Source organism: Aspergillus pseudodeflectus (genome assembly GCF_044049435.1).
Source record: "Aspergillus pseudodeflectus strain CBS 756.74 chromosome Unknown BJX68scaffold_4, whole genome shotgun sequence".
Classification (NCBI taxonomy): domain Eukaryota; kingdom Fungi; phylum Ascomycota; class Eurotiomycetes; order Eurotiales; family Aspergillaceae; genus Aspergillus; species Aspergillus pseudodeflectus.
In genome coordinates, this window is record NW_027263780.1 from 878,735 (window position 1) to 899,487 (window position 20,753).

At 53.4% G+C, this 20,753-nt stretch overlaps 9 protein-coding genes across 9 annotated transcripts; 5 read left to right on the top strand and 4 right to left on the bottom strand.

The window, feature by feature from the left end:
* The first annotated feature begins 101 nt into the window (after window positions 1-101).
* On the top strand, window positions 102-2,069 carry BJX68DRAFT_227570 (ankyrin repeat domain-containing protein). Its single transcript, XM_071038697.1, has 3 exons — window positions 102-139; window positions 218-414; window positions 474-2,069. The coding sequence occupies exons 2-3, from the start codon at window positions 312-314 to the stop codon at window positions 1,871-1,873; spliced, it is 1,503 nt and encodes a 500-aa protein (XP_070903929.1). The 5' UTR covers window positions 102-139; window positions 218-311; the 3' UTR covers window positions 1,874-2,069.
* A 218-nt stretch (window positions 2,070-2,287) lies between these two features.
* BJX68DRAFT_262487 (putative DNA repair protein Rad4) lies at window positions 2,288-5,422 on the top strand (the record flags this gene model as incomplete). The annotated part of the gene is made up of 4 exons (XM_071044458.1): window positions 2,288-2,857; window positions 2,913-3,116; window positions 3,164-3,515; window positions 3,561-5,422. 4 exons carry the CDS (start codon window positions 2,288-2,290, stop codon window positions 5,420-5,422), a joined length of 2,988 nt encoding a protein of 995 aa, XP_070903930.1.
* A 971-nt stretch (window positions 5,423-6,393) lies between these two features.
* Window positions 6,394-7,531, top strand: BJX68DRAFT_144427 (uncharacterized protein). The gene is made up of 2 exons (XM_071036543.1): window positions 6,394-7,148; window positions 7,357-7,531. The coding sequence occupies exons 1-2, from the start codon at window positions 6,530-6,532 to the stop codon at window positions 7,374-7,376; spliced, it is 639 nt and encodes a 212-aa protein (XP_070903931.1). The 5' UTR covers window positions 6,394-6,529; the 3' UTR covers window positions 7,377-7,531.
* BJX68DRAFT_227574 (uncharacterized protein) lies at window positions 7,492-8,066 on the top strand. Its single transcript, XM_071038698.1, has one exon. The coding sequence runs from the start codon at window positions 7,499-7,501 to the stop codon at window positions 7,850-7,852; it is 354 nt and encodes a 117-aa protein (XP_070903932.1). The 5' UTR covers window positions 7,492-7,498; the 3' UTR covers window positions 7,853-8,066.
* Window positions 8,067-8,968: 902 nt separating this feature from the next.
* Window positions 8,969-10,325, top strand: BJX68DRAFT_227576 (uncharacterized protein). Its single transcript, XM_071038699.1, has 6 exons — window positions 8,969-8,991; window positions 9,041-9,097; window positions 9,218-9,233; window positions 9,290-9,415; window positions 9,521-9,733; window positions 9,817-10,325. The coding sequence occupies exons 1-6, from the start codon at window positions 8,989-8,991 to the stop codon at window positions 9,849-9,851; spliced, it is 450 nt and encodes a 149-aa protein (XP_070903933.1). The 5' UTR covers window positions 8,969-8,988; the 3' UTR covers window positions 9,852-10,325.
* Window positions 10,326-10,711: 386 nt separating this feature from the next.
* Window positions 10,712-12,224, bottom strand: BJX68DRAFT_262489 (tryptophan dimethylallyltransferase-domain-containing protein; the record flags this gene model as incomplete). The annotated part of the gene is made up of 2 exons (XM_071044459.1): window positions 10,712-10,841; window positions 10,966-12,224. 2 exons carry the CDS (start codon window positions 12,222-12,224, stop codon window positions 10,712-10,714), a joined length of 1,389 nt encoding a protein of 462 aa, XP_070903934.1.
* Window positions 12,225-13,236: 1,012 nt separating this feature from the next.
* BJX68DRAFT_262490 (Zn(II)2Cys6 transcription factor domain-containing protein) lies at window positions 13,237-15,446 on the bottom strand (the record flags this gene model as incomplete). Its single annotated transcript, XM_071044460.1, has 2 exons — window positions 13,237-14,673; window positions 14,772-15,446. 2 exons carry the CDS (start codon window positions 15,444-15,446, stop codon window positions 13,237-13,239), a joined length of 2,112 nt encoding a protein of 703 aa, XP_070903935.1.
* A 1,900-nt stretch (window positions 15,447-17,346) lies between these two features.
* On the bottom strand, window positions 17,347-18,062 carry BJX68DRAFT_262491 (uncharacterized protein; the record flags this gene model as incomplete). Its single annotated transcript, XM_071044461.1, has 3 exons — window positions 17,347-17,531; window positions 17,669-17,804; window positions 17,913-18,062. 3 exons carry the CDS (start codon window positions 18,060-18,062, stop codon window positions 17,347-17,349), a joined length of 471 nt encoding a protein of 156 aa, XP_070903936.1.
* A 1,488-nt stretch (window positions 18,063-19,550) lies between these two features.
* Window positions 19,551-20,297, bottom strand: BJX68DRAFT_262492 (M24 family metallopeptidase; the record flags this gene model as incomplete). Its single annotated transcript, XM_071044462.1, has 1 exon — window positions 19,551-20,297. The coding sequence occupies one exon, from the start codon at window positions 20,295-20,297 to the stop codon at window positions 19,551-19,553; it is 747 nt and encodes a 248-aa protein (XP_070903937.1).
* Between the last annotated feature and the right edge of the window lie 456 nt (window positions 20,298-20,753).

Below are 20,753 nucleotides of genomic sequence, written 5' to 3' on the forward strand. Positions count from 1 at the left end.
CAGCTCTAGATTCATAAGCCTTGTTACCTAAAAGCACCTCTTCTCCCCAATAGGCATATACTAAATCGATTAACGCTCGCCTCAATCATTGCACTTTGAATCGATGATCCGATGCCGAGTTGCGGCTCTGGAGTGAGATCTCGAATCCAGTTAGGGCTGGCTCGGCAAATGTAACCTCGCGATCTGTGGCGCGGCAAAAGCCAAGCTTCTGACTCACCTTGTTCTCAACGCAACCACACAATTGACCGCAAATTGATTCTTCTCTTGACCATCAGCGGGAAATCGGCAGCAAGGACAAGAATCCGAACGATATGCACAGTATGCGAGTCCCAATAGAGGTTCTGCGACTCATCCTACGGCATATGGTCGACGCTTTGCCTGTTAGGGAGTTATTACGGGCGAGGCTAGTGAGTTGTATGTCAGCACCTCCCTGGTTTATTATTTCGGACACGGGTGGCTAACCGGCAATCTAGACGTCTTCGCTACTGAACTCGATCCGCTCATTCAGTATAGTCCTCATTTCGAGGAGAACGACCTAGTCTATACCCGGTGGTCGGAATTCCCCTACAAACGCACGTTTGTCCAATCTAAACTCGACCACCATGACACAGAACCCTGCTTCTTCTCAGGTGTTGTGCACGATCTCTTATCACACCACTCTGTCGCCACGCTGTCCCAGAAAGAGAAGGATGGCCTAATATCAGCGCTAATCGACACGGTCATGTGGTCCAGCATCCGGCCTAAGGATCTATTCAGCGAGAACCCCGAACCAGGATTCAAAAGCCTGCACAGCATGAAACGCGCGTCCTTCATAACCCAGGACTGGGACTCAAGGAGATACATGGCGTACGAGTCGCTTGAGAGCACAATCGCTATTGCCCGCGCAACGAGTGCGATTGTACGCGGGGATGCAGCGGAGCTGGCTCATCTGCTGGAGCTCGGCAGAGGAGTCGATTCGCTGACAAGGCACAGCTACCGCCTTGAAGTCCGTGCATTGGACGTCGCTGCGAAAGTTGGGAGTAAATGTATTATCTGTGTTTTACTCGACCACAAATGCCCTTTGGAGATGATCATGTCGGGGGGCGTAACGAACGCGGTTCGCTTCGCGGCAAGCCATAACAACCTTGCTGCGATTAGATGTTGGCTGGAGAAGCCGAGCTATGAATTCACGTACGACGGACGGATCCATACGAGTACGTGGAAGGAGGCCTGGAGAGCGCTATACAGTACAATACACAAGGTAGACAGCCTCGAAGCTCTGGCTCCCGCGTACGACGGGCCGGACGCATTCCCTAATATCCTATGCCACGCTGTGCGGTGTGGAGAGCTGGAAACCGTCCGGTGGTGCTTGGCTCGCGACGATGCCCGGGTATTCAATTCGAAGCCTCGGAGAAAGGGGCCGCTGTGGCTCGCGATACAGGACTGTTGGGAGAAAACCACGAGATACACCATTTTGAAGCTGCTTTTGGAATATGGGTTCGATCCTAATGAGCGCAGGGCTGGTGTGCACAACTGGAAAACGCTGCTCCATGCGGCGATCAAGGAGCAGGCTGTCGAGTCCGCTAGGCTGCTTGTGCAGCATGGTGCTGATGTCAATGCAAATGCGCATGGTCGCCATCCCTTGCCCAGGGGCCAGTATAAGGGGAAGAATAGGTCTCCGCTTGCGGTAGCATTAGAGCAGTCTCCTGCTATTGCACGTATGCTGTTGGATAACGGAGCGCGGAGAAGGTGGTGGTGGAAGGATGAGGAGTACGTCTTTGGAGAGGATCAGAACGTGATTGGGCGTATTCAAGGGGTGTTTCGGGATTTGGGATTTGATGAGCAAGAAGTCATGTACGAGAAGCTTGAATATTATGTGGTAGTGAATCAATGACACAATATATACTCTGGTCAGGAGGTGCATGTATCAAGGATATAGTGGAGGACTCTCACAAAGACTAGAGTAAGAGGGAGAAAGAGTATTGTTCATATGAGATAATTTGGACAGGAGTCAACCAGGAACAAGAAACAGAAAAAGGACTAAACACTGCAAAATCAGCAAGCTTGTTGTTACCTCTGCTGCCTCAGGAGTCAGGGCTCGAGAAAAGCGCGCTAAGCCCAAAACAGAATATAAGGACCGACCTTACGTCACGCGTTAGTCACATGACCCTGAGTCATTACGAGCTCAAGTCGCGTCACCTCTCTTTCAACGACAGCGCTCGGCCATCAAACCCTTCCCTCGTGTTCTCCTCCACCGTCAGCAGTGTCGCGCCCAGCGCCTCCATGCTGCGACGCAAACGGTATCGAAATGTCGTCCAGGACGCGCTCAGCCCGCCCCGCGAGGCGCGGAGCACCCCGCAGCGCCCGCTCGAGACGACAAGCCGACGACGAAGACATCCCTGAAGTCTACCGCGACATGCTCGCCGAGGCCGACGCTCGAGATGATGGAGCTCTGGAAGATGACAGACCGAGTAAGCGGTTCAAACCGGCGGGATACAGGGCGACGTCCGGCGAAGGGCGAGTTGCGACCAACACAATGGAGAATGCTGCAGGGGCGGAAGGGGATACCGCGAAGAGACCGCAGATTGTATATAACTCACCGTCGGAGGGCTCGGATGAATCGGACATGGAATGGGAAGAGGTCGATATCCAACAACCTGCAATCCCTGGCGCGGCAGGACCCGTCTCCGGAGATGACGACGAACCGTTGCAGATAACGCTCGGTCAGCAGGAGGGCCAGAAGCGGCGAGTCGTCCGGCGCAAACCTGTAACTGCCGCGGAAAGGAAGATCAGGCTCGATGTCCATAAGACGCACCTGCTCTGCCTTTTGTCTCATGTGCAGCGACGTAACCTGTGGTGCAACGATGAAGAAATACAGGTGCGTTGCATCCATAAATCCTCGAGGTTCCATGTGTATAATTTTGATTCTGTAGGGATTCCTCAAAAGAATGCTTTCGAAGCACGTAATCTCGCAACTCAATCCACCGGAGAACAAGCCACAGCATACCAGGTCGGCCATGTTCCTCGATGGACTCAACCAGGCTGGTGATATTTTCCACCGGAGATTCCGAGTAACGAAACCCGGTCTCAAGCGTGCGCACTGGTCCGATGACCCCGATGCTCTCAAGCGGAAAATAGTAATACCCCCTTTAGTGGTTCTGGAGCCACTGCTAAACCCGCATAGGAAGCTATCATGTCCGATGCCGAAGTCTTCCTCGACATAGAAGACTTTCGAGAACAAGCCCGAGCAATGCACGGCTCGAGAGATTTCGGCGCACAGTTATTCTGCGCACTCTTGCGGTCCGCGGCAGTCGAGGCCAGGCTGGTTTGCTCCCTCCAGCCACTTCCGTTTTCTGGGACGACACGAGAGATCCCCACCAAGCCAGAGCGGTACGCTATCGTTATTTCGTCGGATGACCATGATTCTGCGACTGAAGGCAAATCTAACGTGGACTCGTCTCCCCGACCTTCTCCCATTAGGAGGCTCGGTCGGCCGGGATTCAAGCCCGCGCGAGCGCAGAATGCCCCTACCAGCAGTATGTTCTCCACGCCGAACTGTGGTGCCTAGCTAATTGTACAAGGGCCTGCCCCTCTACGCGAGTCATCATATCCCGTCTTCTGGGTGGAAGCTTTCAACGAAGCCTTTCAGAAATGGGTCGTAATAGACCCCATGGTGACAAAAACCCTCGCAAAACCGCACAAGCTCGAACCACCCGCGACCGACCCATGTAACCTCCTTAGCTACGTTGTTGCCTTTGAGGAAGACGCTTCCGCGAGAGACGTGACGCGCCGATACACGAAGGTCTTCAACGCCAAGATCCGCAAGAATCGCGTCGAGTCAACTAAAAATGGCGAGGCTTGGTGGGGACGAGCCCTCCGGTTCTTCGAAAAACCGTTCTTGGAGGACCGCGATGAAGTTGAAATCGGTGAGTTAACGGCAAAAACTGCTTCAGAGCCCATGCCACGGAACGTACAGGATTTTAGAGACCATCCTATCTATGCGCTTGAACGCCACCTCCGTCGCAACGAGGTTATATTTCCGAAACGAGTGACCGGCCATGTTAGCCTGGGAAAATCCGGTGCCAAAAGCCCGACGATGGAGCCGGTTTACCGTCGGTCTGATGTACATGTCCTCCGAAGCGCGAATAAATGGTATCGTCTGGGCCGAGATATCAAACTGGGCGAACAAGCTCTGAAGCGTATACCAGCGCGGAGCAAGGCAGTAAACATTGACGACGACGAAGACGCCGACATGGCCGAGGAAACGGCACTGTACGCTTTCTTCCAAACAGAAGTCTACAAGCCACCACCCGTTGTCAAGGGACGAATACCGAAGAATGCATACGGAAACCTGGACGTATATGTCCCGAGCATGGTGCCTCCCGGCGGCGTGCACATCCCACACGTCGAAGCCGCACGTGCTGCACGGACACTAGGAATCGACTATGCGGATGCGGTGACGGGATTTAACTTCAAGGGCCGGCACGGCACTGCTGTGTTCAATGGAGTAGTCGTTGCCAGTGAGTACAAGGAAGCTGTTGTCGAGGTTATCAGATGTTTTGAGGATGAGAAGTTTCAGGACGAGCAGGAGCAGAGGGCTGCCGAGGTTCTGAGATTGTGGAAGCATTTCCTGCTGAAACTGAGAATCGCGGAGCGGGTAAAGGGGTATGTTGTTGAGGGCGAAGCGGATGAGAAAGATAGCGCTGCGGTACAGCAGAGTGATGCCGACGAAATGGGTGGCGGGTTTCTTCCTGAATCTGATGACGAGATGGCGAATCCGCCTGAATACACGGGAATCAAGAGTGCGAACATGCCGGCTGATGAGATGGGCGGAGGATTCCTTCCCGAGTCGGACGACGGTTATGGCGATGGGGGCAGCTCGACAGCTGACAATCTGGACCGCTTGCACACTAACACCAAGGGCAAAGACCCGCTAATTGCAGTACCCGACGACTTAACAGGAGGAGGCTTCATACAAGACACTCTCTACCGAAATCCAAAGCTCAGCCACAGCCCCAGAATCTCCCGCCCCAAATACAACCTCATCGTCGTCCCGCGACAAACGCCAGATACTCCCGAAACACACACAAAACCGGACCCCGCAACGCAATCTTGGCTCCATGAGCGAATAGCCCCAGGAACCTCCGCAGCAGCCGCGATCTCAGTCACATCATCAGTGAATGATTCCGCTTCTGTGCCCGCCTCCGCCTCCGCCTCTGCCTCCGTGTCAGCCGAACCTCCCATTGTTGTCGACTCCTCGGTGAACGACTCGGCGTCTCCGAGCGTCGAGATGCTCTCGCGTGCTCCTTCTCAAACACAGTCACGGGCTCCTTCAGAATCTGTGGAGGTGGTGTCTCCGCAGTCTGAAGACAATGAGGGTTCGCTGTTGTCGGAGGATCCGGAGGATGAGGATGCAGTTCCTGAGTGGTTGATGTCGGATTGATGAGTCTTTTGGATAATTGTTCTGGATAAGCATTAGCGTTGTTTGTACATAGCTGATATTTTCCTGCCGCTGCGACTAGGACTGTACAGTGTTGTCCAATATCAAATAAAGAATCATGGTGTTACCCACAGGGGCTCTTGCCGCGCATGTTGTGGGCGAGACAATCGTTGGGTAGGCACAAGCCCAACTGAGTCGTATTCCCGCAGTAGGACGTGATGAACGGAATGGGGGGAGCTGCAGGGGGTGGATTGTTTGTGTTTAGCAACGTAGAGATCTTTGGAAAGACTGTCGGCGTCTTCTTCGAATATCCCTTCTCTGCCGCAGGAGCCTTCATAGGTAAGGTGCTCTACGCGATCCGAACTGCTAGCGATGAATTGAAGAAGAAGGCTCCCAAGGTGGGGAAGAGAGTGGTTGAAAATGAACAAAGAGTCATTACCCGGATGGATGGAGCTAAAGCTATGTTCAGATTACATTCTGTCTTTCTCTTGGTGTGAAGCTGTACTGGCCTAACTGGAAACTAATGGTATGGCTCTATGTATCACTGCCAGAAGATGGCCATTCCCTTTAAAAGGGTTTCCAAGGGGTTTCTGCCTCAACGGTGCAGGATTGGGTTTACTGTGTGGTCTATACAGGCAGCATTTGACCCCCGTTATTGTTGTTGTGTTGTGAATTTTTTTTTCTTCTCATTCACTCTGCATTCACCATCCCACACAACATTAAGCGAGACGAACTTGACCTTTCAGTATTTCTAGCTCCAGTTGACTACCTTCATGCTCCCATCCTCGTTTCCCTTCCCATCCTAGCTCTACTTCAGCTTACCCCCGGAGCTGATACTCCCATCATGGCCGCCCAGAGCAAGATGGTGGAGAACAGGGGCCAGGTGGCTGTTATTGGAAGTGGTCTAGCAGGCCTTGTTGCAGCGTGGGCGTTGGTGAATGATGGCTATGATGTAACAATCCTTGAAAAGGTCTGTTATTTGTCGTGAAAATCAGAGTTTGCGTCTAGTCGGTTACTGATGTGTTGGTCGCTCTACAGCACGACGGCTTTGCCCTCTCCCGCGAAACCATCCTGCCCAGGGACAAGTCCACGCCTCCAGTCAATATCCCCATGAGAACCTTTTCAGCTGGTTATCACGCAAACCTCTTCAATCTTCTTGATCACCTTAAGATCGAGACCAAGATCCACCGCTTCCGCTACTCCTTCTTGCGTAGCACCAGCTCCCCCAGCGACAGTCACGATGGAACCGACAACACCAGTAACACCGGCTCTGCCCCCGAGAACCCAAACCACTACCTCACCTTCTTCTCCAACTTCCACCAAATCCTCCCCTGTCTCGCTCTCAACGCCTTTGGCGCAAACCTCTTCGCCCTTCTGTGTTACCTCTGGTTCACCCTCGCTGTCTTCCTCCCCCCCCCGCGCGCCCAGGGGTTCAACCACAAGACCGAAACCGAGACTCTGCAAGACTACGCCCGCCGCATCCACCTGCCCGACGGCTTTCTCGACTGGTATCTCCTCCCGCTCTTCGCGTCCGTCTCAACTTGCTCGCACGCAGACCTCCGCCTCTGCCCCGCAATCTACATCACCGAGTACCGCCGGCGCACCCTGGGAGCAGACCACCACACTATCGCGGACATGGCAGACTTCCAGGACCGTCTTACGGCTGAGACCAGGCCGGAGTTCTATTGTGTTGTGACCGGTGTAGAGCCATACAGGGGCCACCGTGGCGATAAAAGAGTTAGTGTGATGTTCCGCAAGTACTTCAAGGGGCTTGACGATGAGGGGTTTGAGTATGATGATTTGTGTCCGGAGTATATGGATGGGGGGTGGATCTTTGATCATCTTATCCTTGCAACGGGGGTTGTGGCTGCGGGCAAGATGTGTTCTGGTGTTGGGAAAATTGCGGAGGGGTTGAGTGAGGGGAGGGTGAGGATTACCGTTGAAAAAGGGGTTGTGAACGAGAAGGAGAATGAGAATGAGGAATTCTGCTCCGGCGGCAGCGAGGACCTTATCCTCATGACTCGCACTGATCCTATCCGCGGTCCCGTCACCAGTGCTCTCCATCACCACCCAGCTGGAATGGACATTACCGTTTCGCCTTGTTCAGTGCTTGGAGGGGAGGACGAAGACAAAGAGCAGCAGCCTCAGGCAAGCAACAGCGGCAACGACAACAAGGAAGTCATCCACTTAGTCCGCCCCCTCCCCACAGCCGCCTCTCACAACCTCCTTCTCTCGGTCTTTGACAAGGAGAAGAAGTCATCGACTGATGACGTTGCGCCCTGGAAAAACGGAACAGATGGAATCTATCTCGCCGGTGGATATGCATCCGCCGGACTTCCCCTCCTTGAAGCCTGTGTTCGCAGCGGCTTGGAGGCTGCAGAGGCAATCGGTGCGAGGATTCCGTTTGAGATTGTACGCGAGACTCCGTTTTGATTTCGATATCATTCTATCAGTCTGGCCCTTTCGGTTGTTCTTTTGAGTACAAGGATGATTCTACTTGCTGCACGATTCCCGGTGCCGGATTTGCTTTATTTTCTTCTGTTGCTCGAGTCGCCAATGTGCTAAATGTATTTGGACCACACCACCTTCTTGTTTGTACAATAATAGTGCTAGGACCTTGCGACTTTGGTTGAACCATGGGCTCAGACTTATTGCTCTACTCTCTTCTATAGTCTGCATTTGAAGACTCAGAATTAGATACGACTAGCCCCACGGGACTTCGTGGTGGGAGCGTTGGATGCCGAATTTGGGCATTATCCTGTGATGACCAGCCCGAGACAGAACAACCAAAGTGTTTGAAACCAGCCAGCATGCCTTCTACTTACCGGTATTAGTCTCATATCTCGGCTACCCCACAAGCCCCTTATTCAGCTACAGTGCTGCGCAGGTGAGACGAGATGAACAAATGAGCCATCCGGCTATCCATCTGCTTCAAGGCTTTGTCCGCCACGCGCCCACCGCTCAGGGGCGAGCCCTATTAGGGCAGCTTGGCTTATTGGCAATCTGAGCAGGGCGAGCCGATACCTCGAGCTTACGGTGCAAAGCAAGCGTATTGTTGTTTCTATAACTCAGAGGACGGATGATCTGCGACATGCAATTTCCAGCCTGTATTGGAAGACTGGAACGCTAAGTATGGCGGAGAGGATAGAGGATGTTAGTACTACTAGTAGTGAGTACGTGGTGATCGCGTCCAATGCAAGGGCTGATTCTCTGCCATGGAATATGTTTGTATGGTTTCTTACCTGTATCTAGACCAATGTACCCGCACACCGTTTCGAGTGTCTCATACTAACCTGCGTATAGCAGTGCGAGCGACGATGTTTAGCCCACCGCTGCGCAGGCTGCCCCAGATCACGCGGCGGGCAAATGAATCCAAGAACTAGTCTCCAAATAAGCCTCTCTGCACCGTTCTCGCTACGGGACTAGATCGCGAGTAGGTGAGCGATGCAAGCGTAGATCATCAGACGACGCTCTTGGCATGTGGGCAGTGCACGCACCTGGACCCCTCAACCCCGCCTCGCCAACCTCAGCCGCACCCAACTTTGTCAACAACCACAATCGTCGGAACCATGGTACGCTCTCTATTGAAGATCTGAATCATCATCCTAACATCTTTTCTAGGCCGAGCACCTAACTCAAGACCAAATCGCCCAATTCAAAGAAGTCTTTGCTGTCTTTGTACGTTACACGCTCCTTGCTTGTGTTGCAGAGAGGGAGAAGGGCAGGAGAGGGGGCGGGGTAACTCGTCGCACTATTCGAGGCCAGAATACTGATTTACCATCTCTTGAATCCACATAGGATAAAGATGGCACAGGTACGTCTTGGCTATATCACCACAGTCCAGTCCATCAAAGCGTTCTAACCATGCAGGCGACATCACCGCCACCGAACTCGGCGAGGTGATGCGCTCCCTCGGGCAGAACCCCACCGACACCGAGCTGCAGGATATCGTCGACGAGCTGGACGTCGATCGGACGGGGACGATTGATTTTGACGGTACACAACACATCGCCCCTTTGCTCTCCAAAGCCCCAAACCAGCACTCTCGCATAACGCATACGCTCCCTCGGCGCATACTAACCTCTCAATGACCCGCTGTAGAATTCCTAATCCTCATGTCCCGCAAAGTCAAAGACAGCGACCCGGAAGCCGAGCTCCGCGAAGCATTCGCCGTCTTCGACCAGGACAAGAGCGGGACGATTAGCGCCGACGAGCTGCGGCGGGTCCTGCGCTCGATCGGCGACGATGTTTCGGACGCGGATGTCGATGAGATGCTCCGCATGGCGGATGTTAATGGGGATGGGAGTATTGATTGTAAGTCGTGTCGTTGCTTTCCGGCGAGGTCATTTGGTTTTTTTGGCCTGTGTTCACTGACCCGTTGCGTGATTTTGTTGTAGATGAGGAGTTTGTGCGGTTGATGATGCAGGATTAGGTAGACCGCGGGGTTTGGGAGGTTCGATTTGGTGGGTTCGATTTCGGCAGGTGGAGGGGGTTTACGGAGTATACTAGGTACATCTAGGATAAGTAGCTCTCCAATATCCCGAGGACTGGGTGTCGACTCATGTTTTTCGAGAACACGGCAATGCTAGTTTGCTATCCCGCTGTATTAATGGCTACTTAGTAGATAGTAGGTTTCGCACCCGAAAGAGATGACTACACATTCCCATCCTCAGCCCGTTCCACGAGGCATAGCGATCTGTACCTAGGTAACTGTCTAGTGTTTGGTACCAGTGGCGAGCATCTCGGCCTGTCTGTCTGGAACATCTTTCGAGGAGTAGGGCTCCAATTGCTCCGTACGCACTGGCTAATTGCCATGCGCTCTAGAAGAAGGAAAGAGCAATGGATGGTGGGGTGCCTGCCGAACCCTGAAGCACTGTAGCCGCTCGCGCCTTCTTGTTTTATGGGGTTGTTCCAGCAGCTAAAGAGGAAGGGGCTCACCCTGTGGTGCCCCACCAAGTAGGGAAGGTGCGACGGCGCCCAGGAGACTTGGACAGCTGGTCGTTTCTTAGGTAGGAAGTACTAGAGCAGCAATGCCCACTTAGATAGTCCCAAGTAGTAGTTAATAATCATAGGGCCCGCCTCACGGGCACAATATTTCGAATGGTTGCTGCATGTACGTTTCTCAGATTACACCACAAAGACTAGATCCACGAGCGGGACATTGCCAATATCTTTCCAGGACCTACACTAGAGCTCGAACCTTGGACCGAGACATATAAAACCGTGTCTTGTGTATCCACGAGATGGGCCAGAACGAACGCAGGATATCGGACTTGTCCATCGGTGTACTATTTACTTCTTCCTCTCGTCGTAGTCCAGACTCGGATGGAAGTAGACGCTGAGGTAGACGCCGCTCTTCTCGGTGTACGCAAACGATACCCACAGGATCAGCCGAGCTGTCTTTGAGATGTCGAGGTCGGGGCTGGATGGAGCGGGGAGGACACTCATTAGCACAATGCCCAGACAGACACACAGACAGAGGGGTCCCAGCCGAAGAGCTCGGGAGAGGAGAACAGAGAACAGAAGAAGACAAAAAGAATACGTACTAGAACCCCCGTACGACCCCCGCAAACGCCCTCGCCCTCTCCGCCCACCCCATCCACTCAAAGAACCTCGCGATCCTCCCCACACAAGCCGCATCATTCATCCCGTACAGCGGGAAATAACACTTGGTCAATGGGACCTTCTCCCCACCCCGCATCTCATAATTCCACGTCATCGGCGCATGATGCTGCTCCTCGACGCGATCATCCGAGTAACTCCCCTCGCCCCAGAACCTCCGCGCCCCCTCCTGCAACTCGAGTATCTCCCACAGTTTTCGCAGGTACGGTAGGCCCTGCGTATGCGCGGTGCTCTGCGCGCGCCCGCCTAGGCTCCAGAGCTCCTCGACCCGCGCCCAGGTTGTGTCGGATGACACGCAGTAGTACTTGAGCCGTGACGCCGCGGGGTCGATGTAGTCCCAGGAGAAGAGGGTGAAGTCGTGGTAGAGGTCGGGCTTGGAAGAGACGTAGTCGCGGATGAGGGAGAAGGCGTCGGTGCAGTCGAGTTGGTTGCCCTTGCTGTCGTTGGTGGTAGTGGTGGTGGTGGCGTCGCGGACGTGTGTGACTGTATCGGCGATGAGATCCCAGATGGGAACCCCGCGCGCTTTTGCGCGTGCACCCGGGAACGTATACCCCTTGACCACGATGCCACTGTCCTTGAAATCGAAGCCAAAGGTGTGCTGCGATTTCAGGAGCGTATCCTTGACAGCCGCGATGTCGGACGGGGTTAGGGTGTGCTCCGCGGCGAAGAGCGAGTACAGCTGCGGGTCAAAGCCCTTGATTCCCAGTCTGGCCAGGGCGTGAAGCAGGTCGGCCGCTGGAGCCTGGTTGAACGGGTCGCGGCCGGTCCCGGAGTACGAGTCGACTGGCTCGAGCCCGATGCGAACCATGGGATCCCCCCCGCCGTGCTGTTGGTAGTTCATGCTGAACTCGATGGGGAGGCCGCTGCGTGTGACGCCGGAGATCCATCGTGCTGGGTAGGGCCCGAGGCGGGGGACGATCTGGGCGTGGTGGAAGGTGAGGTACTGGTACTGTTGGTCGAGCGGGTACCCCGAGGCCGCGAGGATTCGGGATAGGAGGGGGCCTGTTGCCTTCCACCATTGTTCTTGGTCGAGGGTTGGGAAGGAGATGTACTTGCTGAGCATGTCGAACGGGGTGGTGGCTGCACTGCTCGCCTCTTTTCCGGCCCTTGCAGTATCTTTGGATTTGGACTGTGCCGGCGGCGAGGTCGGGTCGTTGGAGGGGGTCTCGCTGGTGCCGGTCATCGTGGGTGTCTGGAATTGATCGCTGTGGCCGAGCAAACTAGTGTATACTGGAGGCTTATTCACTTGGTCGCTATTCGCACATCCAATGACTTTAGCTGCGGGTATCGAGAGGAGGCGAGGTCATACATATAGCTGGAATTTCAATCAGGGCTGGCCGGGGCCGGGGCGTCGCAAACAAGCCCATGTAGTATGCGGCTGATGCTGGGGTCCGATGCTCTCTGTGCATACTCGCCGCAGTCCACACCTCAACCAGAAGCACACCAGGCCAGGAACAGGGAAAGTCGAACCACAGTTGAGAGCTTCACTTGCCCACGTGGTGATGTCGGTCAGTCAACTGGCCGAGGCCTACCGGTTATGACCCTGGGTGGACCAAACATTCCTGGCCTCTGGCTGTGGCAAAAGGCAATGTTATGCTGTCGAGCGATGCCACAGCATTAATACTTTTTGAGGTGGAAGAGTTGCGAAAAGACTTGTTGTCCCCCTTACATAGCATGGTCAAAGCGCAGAGTACCGACAACAGTGGACACATCACCCTCTACTCACGCTGTGACACAAGAAGCCACTGATCCATTGGGAGGAGCCCTGGGTCCGCCCCCTCCGGTTCCGGTGTAACGCCCCTGATCGCGACGGCCTAGAGCTACTAAGTAGTAGCCTCTACCAGCGGAGTCGTACCTCTGTGAAAGCCCGCAGAGACGAGTTTGCCGGGGCTAGGGGAATGCCCGTCTTTTGAAACATTTGCTGATACATAATATAGGTATGGGCGACTTGGAGAGCTTCCGGGGCCCTGCCCTAACTCGTGCCACTTCGTCTCTTCCACAACAATATATGGCAACTAATCTCGATAGTACATGCAGATTCACTATTTGTACAGCTGGATATGTATCTATATGTCGAAATATTTTGTCAAAGAGCCGCACGATATGAACAAGAACAAACAATGTACAATGCAGGCACAAGCGTAGTATACAAGAACAATACACCACAACAACTGAAAATCAAACAAACCATACACCTAATCCATCATCATCTCATCGCCATCCCCATCTCTATTACGCTGCGCCTCAGCCACTGCCGCGTCAAAGCCAGGGCTGTCCCGGTTATAACCCTGCATCATGCTAGCCATCTGCTGGTCAGTCTCATCCATCTCCCCCGTAGGCCAGTTCTGGTCACCGGCTGCCGTATACCCGCTAGGTGCGTTTGCAGCCGCCGCGTCGGTAGGTTCATTTGCCCAGTCGGGCATATCAGTGGGCACGGCGAATGCATCGAATGTACTTTCTCGGGCTCCGGCTTGGGCTTGGGCTCTTCGCGCGGCTTGCGCACTGCTCTCGGCCTGCGGGGATGCTGCAGCTCCACCGTACGCTTCTGTGAAGAACTGTGACTCACTAGCGTTCCTTCCTTGCCCTGCAGCCTGGGCGTTGGCGGCGTCCTGTTCTTCAATGAGTCGTGCGATTTCCTCTGGAGAGGCGTCGTCTGGCACAAAGTCCTGTTCGTCGAGCTCCCCGAATTGATAGCCGGGGTTGGCTGACGAGGAGTTGTTCACAAAGAGTTCTGGATCCAGGCCTCCGTACGGATCATTGGGCTGTTGCTGCGTTTCTTGTGGTGGAGCAGTGGGCTGCGGAGCCTGGCTGAAATCATATGTCGCCTGCTGCAGGAGATTGAGATTATCTTCGCTCATCAGCTCGGGTGTGCCGACAGGGCCAGCACTTGGCTGCGGATCATAACTGAATGGATTCGCCGGCTGCGTCGTCCCACCGGTGAGGTCGATAACAGGAGCAGGAGCAGGAGCAGCAGGCTGGGCAGCGGCAGCCTCTGCAGCCTCTGCAGCCGCAGCCGCAGCCTCTCGCTCCGCTCGCCTCTGCCTGAGGCGCTCTCTTTCTCCTCGCCGGTCCCTGATCCTAACCTTCTTTCCACCGGGTGGCGGGGCTGTACTTGCAGTACTTGCAGGGTTCCCCTGCTGGATCCTGAAGATCTCCCCGTTCAGCCTCTGGTTCTCAGTGCGCAGTGCGCCGAGTTCATTGGTGCTCGCAGTGTCCTTGTCCTGGAGGGTCTGCAACTGCAGACGCAGGTTTGCGATCTCCGCATCCTTCCTAGCACAATCCAGCTGCGCCCTGCGGAGATCGGAGCGCAACCCCCGAGTGGTGACGGACGTCTGCTGGATGACTTGCATCACCTCCTGCCTGTTGCTGGCCGCCAGTGCGTTCTCCGCGATGCGGGCCCGCTCGGCCGTCGTCTGCAGCATGTCGTGGAAGAGAACCATGGATTTGGTCGCGAACCGGATCTGCTTCCGCTCCCAGCCCTGGAACTTCGGATCCGTCCTGTGCGGATCGTCGGGCTGCCGAGCCAGATGGATGGTGTGGTGTGTTGTCCGATGGGTAAAGGTGCAGTCCACATCGCGCACCACGCAGGCCCTGCATGCCCACCCAGTTTTGTCGCATATGATACTCTTGACCTACACCACGCCAATCATCGTTAGTACCAGAGAAATCAACTGTTCAAGGGCCAGCCGGAAAGGATCCCGCTGCACGGGATAATCATCAGATAACTCACCTTGCACCGATCGCAGGGGGCAATCCTATTATCCTCCACGTCAAGCACGGGCTGCGTCTTGACAATCGTCGGATAGTCCTGCTCGAGCTCAATCCCCCTCCTATCCACCTCACCCGGGTGCGCCTCCTCCACCGCCGAGAGATGCGCCTCCTGTATCTCCTTTGGAAGCAGCGAAACGGGGCCATAACTCCTGATTTTCCCGCGGAACTCCTGCCGGAGCCTCGGGGGCACCTCCTCGGTCCCATCCGAGTCGTACTCGCGGTCGACGGGGGTCCCCGTCGCGTCCTGGTCCTCGTCGCGCTCGCCGTCGTAGTACCGCCATTTGTAGGCTCTTTGCTGCGGGTCCTGGGCTGCGACGTGCTGGAGCAGCGCGTTGCCGTCCTCAATGGCCTTGGTGAATGCTCTGATTTCGGCGTCCGAGAGGGGTCCGCGGTCGGCGGCTTTGAGCTTGGCGACGTGTTTGCGCTGCTTCATTAGTTGGTATGTGTTTAGTTTTTTCGGTTGGCCGGGGGTTTCTTCTTGGGGTTGGGCCTGGTTTTGGGCCTGGTTCTGAGTCTGGTTCTGGGCTTGCTCTTGGGCCTGCTGTTGAGCCTGCTGCTGGACTTGTTGCTGGACTTGTTGCTGGGCCAGGCCCTTGTTCGGGGTCTGGTTTCTCGCCGTCCTTCTGGGAGGCATCCTGATGCTTTTCGGAATTGACTGTTGTCGTGGTCGATATAGTCTTATTGATCGTATGGGAGACGCTGCGCTACCTGAGCACTGCTTCGATATAGTTGATTACTTCGAGGTAAGTACGTATAGATGAAGAAGAAGAAAATGTTATGGAGAGAATTCAGGTCGATGGGATTTCGCCCGAGGATATTTAATCATTTCTCGACGAGGACATGTCCTTCTACATCCTCCTTAAACAGCGCATCCTCAAAGGGCCCTTCGAATCTCTGCATCATGTATCAGGATTCTTTACTGGACATCGAAGAGTCGGTTATATGATACAGTATAGCTTTGTACAGAGTACAACCCACTCTTTATCCTCGAGCCGTCAACAATAAAGCACCCGAAACAGGAAATCGAGCAAAGCTTGTCTTTGAGCCGGCCAAATGCTCCAAGCTCTGAATGATGCTATACCGGATTTAGAAACTGACAAGGGAACAGTAGATCTGGCCAAAGAACCCTTCTTTGTCTCGTGTTTGTGTCTCGCATCTTTTTTCAACAATCATAACAATAAGAATGCCCTGGTATCAAAGGACTCGACCAGACAAAGAACCCTACCTCGGACGCCGGCTCGGTCACGGGATCTACACCTTTCAACAAACAAACAGCCTGCGGACTGAAGAGGAGGAACCAAAGAGGGCCGGATCATGTCGGCCAATAAGCTGCTTTACTTGGGGTACTATGATACTACAAACTACGTAGGCACCTATCTCTGCATGCTACATGGCTTGCCCTTGGGTGCGGAGCTACCCGGGGTTGACGTGAAATAGTCTACTCTGAGCTCTCTTTGAAAGCATCGCTAGATTGGTTGTTTATGCCATTTTTCTGGTCGTATGCAGACATTTTCATACTAGGTCCGACTCTACTACCTACATTTCTATTGGCATTATTTGCTTGCCGGTAGTCGTTGGGTTTGGACACTCGCATGGTGACTGTCATTAATATGGCGAGACACTGGACTCACAAGGAGTATGACCTATTTTCTATATCGGGTTCTTCGTCCAGGGTCTAGTTAAGAGGATAGGTGCGTCCTTTGCATCTTCCTAAATCAGCCGAAGCAGGCATGTTGTACGCACAAAAGTGAGCCCTAGGATGTAGTCCTGGGCCTAACGCTGCATGCAGCCTACTGGAGACAAAAGTCTGGCGATTTCGCGATTTCGCTAGAATTGCCCGAGGGGATTAGGGACCAATGACTATTGTTGACTGAGTGACCTTTGAACTCTCTTCCATGCATGTTTTTTTTTTGCAAGATTATCAAGGCAAGCAACGCACTCCCTAGTTTGGCTATCCTTTCCATGTCTGTCGGTGCTTTATGCCTCTAGGTGGGATAGATTCCCTTGTTTGTACTAACCACCAGTTCTCTTCTACCTTCCAGCATTTCTTCCTAGCGCTAAGGGTTCGATCATTGCATTTGATAGGAAAGGGCTGCTTAGATCTCCTCGCCTGCCGGGCAGGATCTTCCATTTCTTGCCCTCGATGAACCCTTGTATTCTAGCATTTGAGCCTTGCTATCTTGTTGCGATGCTCCCCCGCCGAGCTACGACATCCCTGCGCTATGGATGCTACTTGGGTTGCGCTCTCGGCGTTTCGGTCTATCGAAAGGAGGGTGATGGAAATGAAAATCGCGGTTGCTTCCCCGAACTCATGTTAGAAACGTTGATCCAACCAAAATTGCGGAGAAAACCATCCAATCCATCAAATAAGGACTCTCATCATCTATCTAGCTACCACGTACGAAGCCCGGTAACCAAGTGACCTTTCACCAACACAGTATCCTTCAGCTTGCTATACCAACCACGATCAGGCCCGGCCAACCTCGGAAATCATACCAACTCAACAAAATCACTTCCAAAAATCAAATGAGACTTCACAGCCTCGCCCTTACCCATCCGACCGCAACATTTCCAATCGTACCAACAACAGCAGCACCCTGCACAGCCCCATTAACAACCGCGGCACCCGCCCCCGCCGCCCCAGCACTCTGCAGTGTCGCAAACGTACTTCCAGCTGCAACGTTGCCTATTGTCCCTTGGACTGCTGCGGCGATGGAGCCTGTTCTCTCGCAAAGTCTTAGGTGAGCCTCAGTTCTGACTTGGGCATCTTGAAGAAGGGACGGTATCGAAGAAAGAGCGGATAAGAACGCGATGGGAAGAGAAGTAGAGGGGGTCGGTCGGTCCAGGGCAACTCACCAGCCTGAACGCCCGCAGGCCCGAACCCCGCAATCGACAGAGCCGGCGCGGCGACTACCGCTGGTGCGGCGATGATAGCGCCGCCGATGAGGATGGATGTTGCGAGGGCGGGGTTCTGGGATGTCCAGTTTGCGGCCTGGGATTATCACAGACATAGACGTTAGTAGTCAACTCTGCTATACTGTTGATTCTTCCTGGTGGAAGGAAGGTGTGAAGGTGCAAACAAGAGCGTCTAAGAACCTACATGTCCCACGAACTCTGCTGTTTTATTCATCGCTGCAGGGCCGTACGTTGCGGCCATCTTGGCGCCCTCGTTGAGTGCTGTCTGCGCGGTTTTGGCGCCTTGGGTGAGAAGGGTGGATGAGAGGTTCTGGATCTTAGGAAAGGTGGGCATTTTGCTTTTAGACTTTTGGGATAGTAAAGAGGATAGAGGATGAAGATCTGAGATGAGGAGGTACGCAGCTGGTTGAGGAGAGATGGAAAATGGATTAATGATGGTTGATGAATGATGGTTGATGGTTGATGGGCTGGGAGTGCAGACGCGGGGTGGAGGGCAAGGCGCCAGAACGCAAACAAAAATTGCGGCACAGTGACAAGGCGGATTCTGACACTACCAATCAAATCGCAAATGCTCTTGCTGTTGGTACGCGCTTTGTTTGTTTAGCCCAGATTCTATAATTTATCTAGATACAAGTATTTTGTTGTTGTGTCGCTGAGCTTTGTCTAGCAACTTCCCCGGTACTGTCTGTCGTCTGGAGACCACCGATGCATGTATATAGATGCACTGGCTAATTATGACCAATTTCGGCACTCTAACATGTACATGCCTCGAGCAGGCTCTTCGCTTGTTCCTAGCAGACCCGTCTCTAGACGTTGGCTCATGCTAACATCCGAGCAGCACACCTACGTCAAAGCAAGGAAAAGTCACAAAGTCGGAGAGGTTATGAAGATATGTCTCTCGCAATTCCACCCTCTGCTCTTTGGCCGTTTGATGAGAATTTTTTCTAGACCAGCCTTTGGACAGAAGGGCTCTCCTAACACTAGAGGTTGTTGCTAGCATCTGGAATTCATCCCATAGAAATATAGCCATCTTGCCGAGGTATAGGCTAGGCTTTTCGAACAGATGATCGCAGAGCGCTTCCAGTTAGTAACTAGGTTCGTATCATATTACGAATAAAATGTAGCCTTGAGGAGGATAGTCAATCGGGCTGTTGTAGCTGGTAGGATCCAGAGGCTGAGGTGTTCTCCCAAGAGAACTGCATGCATCAATGGCTGCATGCATCAATGGCGGCGTTACGTGGTGCGGTAGAAGAAGATGAAATTTGAGTGCACGGACTCTGGATTTTCGTCTCCGGTCGCCCTATCTTGCCTCTATTTCTGACAACTCAGAACCTTACCCGGCAGGCAATCCAGTTTCTTTCTTTCTTAGCATTTCTAGGATCATAATTGGGAACATTATCGCTCGACGGTGTTGAGATGTCTTCCATCTTACCCGATGAGCGTGCGATCACTCCCAGAATGCTATTCCCCTTCAGCCAAGAATCCATACAGGATACTGCTATCCACTCGATAACGGTGTGTGTGAGCGGCACGACCGGGATATATGAGGACCCTCGGGAGCCTCCAAGTCCGAGATTTGTGTTTACCTACAGAAACCCCTCACGGCATTGAAAATGTCCTAAGACTTGAGAGGGGTAGCATATGGCTGTAGGTGAACTGCGTTCAATCACGTCGAGATTCCCGAAATTTGATGACTACATCCCTTTGTAAACAAAAATGCGCACAAGGGTTATTCTGCGCCAGATAAATATCATTTAGTTCATCCATTCAGATGGTGTTTCCGTAAGGTATATTCTACAAGCGCCCCTTACGAGATGCAAGGTCATTCTACAGTCATTAGCTGCTCATAGAAGCCACCAAACTGATGAATAGGGTCATGGAGATGGATCTCCAGAATCCAGTGGCGTTTCAGTCCATCACGACCAATTGAGTTGATCTTCTCCTTGTTGCCCTTCTTGATATAGAGAGAGTATTTATCTTTGGGAATCCGCTCATGTGGAAAGAAGCCAACCAGGTGGCCAGCGAGCTCAGCACCAAAAGTATAACCGAAACGCTGGGCCTCGGCACATGCAATCTCGTACAGCTCTTCTCCAGTGATTCCAGGGCTGGCCAAGTATTTCCCTCTGACTATTTTCCAGATTGGTTCCAGCGAGTCACGAAGCTTCAGCTTGTGTTGATCATCCCCAAGAACGAAAGTGCGGCCGAAGTCTGCTTCCCAAGCTTCGAAAACAGGTCCCAGGTCCACCACAAGAATGTCGTCCGGTTGAAGAATACGGTCGGGTGGGCTTTCTGCGAAGGGACGGAGGGTGTTGGGTCCACTCCGCACGAGTCGCTTGTGCCAGTGTGATTTCACACCATGCGTCGCGCCCAGGTCGTATATCTCCTTGTTTAGAGTCTTCTCGCTGATACCGGGTCTGATCAAGTGCTTTTCAATATCTTCGAATAAGGCGACCGCTTTTCTTTGTGCCTCGAGGAGATATTGAGCACGCTCGATCTGCTCTTGGGTCGGTGCTTCCGCGACGACATCTGCCTGTTGTGTAGAAAAGAAATTGAGGAATGTTTGAAACATTTGAAAAACTGCCGCCAAGTTGGCCTCGATAGGTCGCTCTAGGAGTCGGGGATGGTGATACGGAAACGGGGGTTGTGCACTAGGACTTATAGATCAGTCGGCGACATGGGCGCTAGACGGACATCGCCCCACCAGGATTTGAGCGTAAAACGACCTGCCTGTTTGAGCCATTACGCGAGCTTGAGGCCTTAAGTGTGCTATGCAGACTTCACCTACGTTGGCCAATGCCGGAATATAATCCCTTTTGACATATATCTCCACATTCGCAAAACAGGCTTCCCCGCTGAACTTCGCTTATTGGTTCAAACAGGCATCTCTGCCCGCCGCCCGGCTTTCAATCAGCCTCAGGGAGGAATTCTAGACCCCAGTCCATGACATACCATCAAACTCTGTCCTGCCTGCTCGATTGCCGAGCTGGGTTCCTGATACAGGAGATAAGCGACGGCTTGGCCAGGG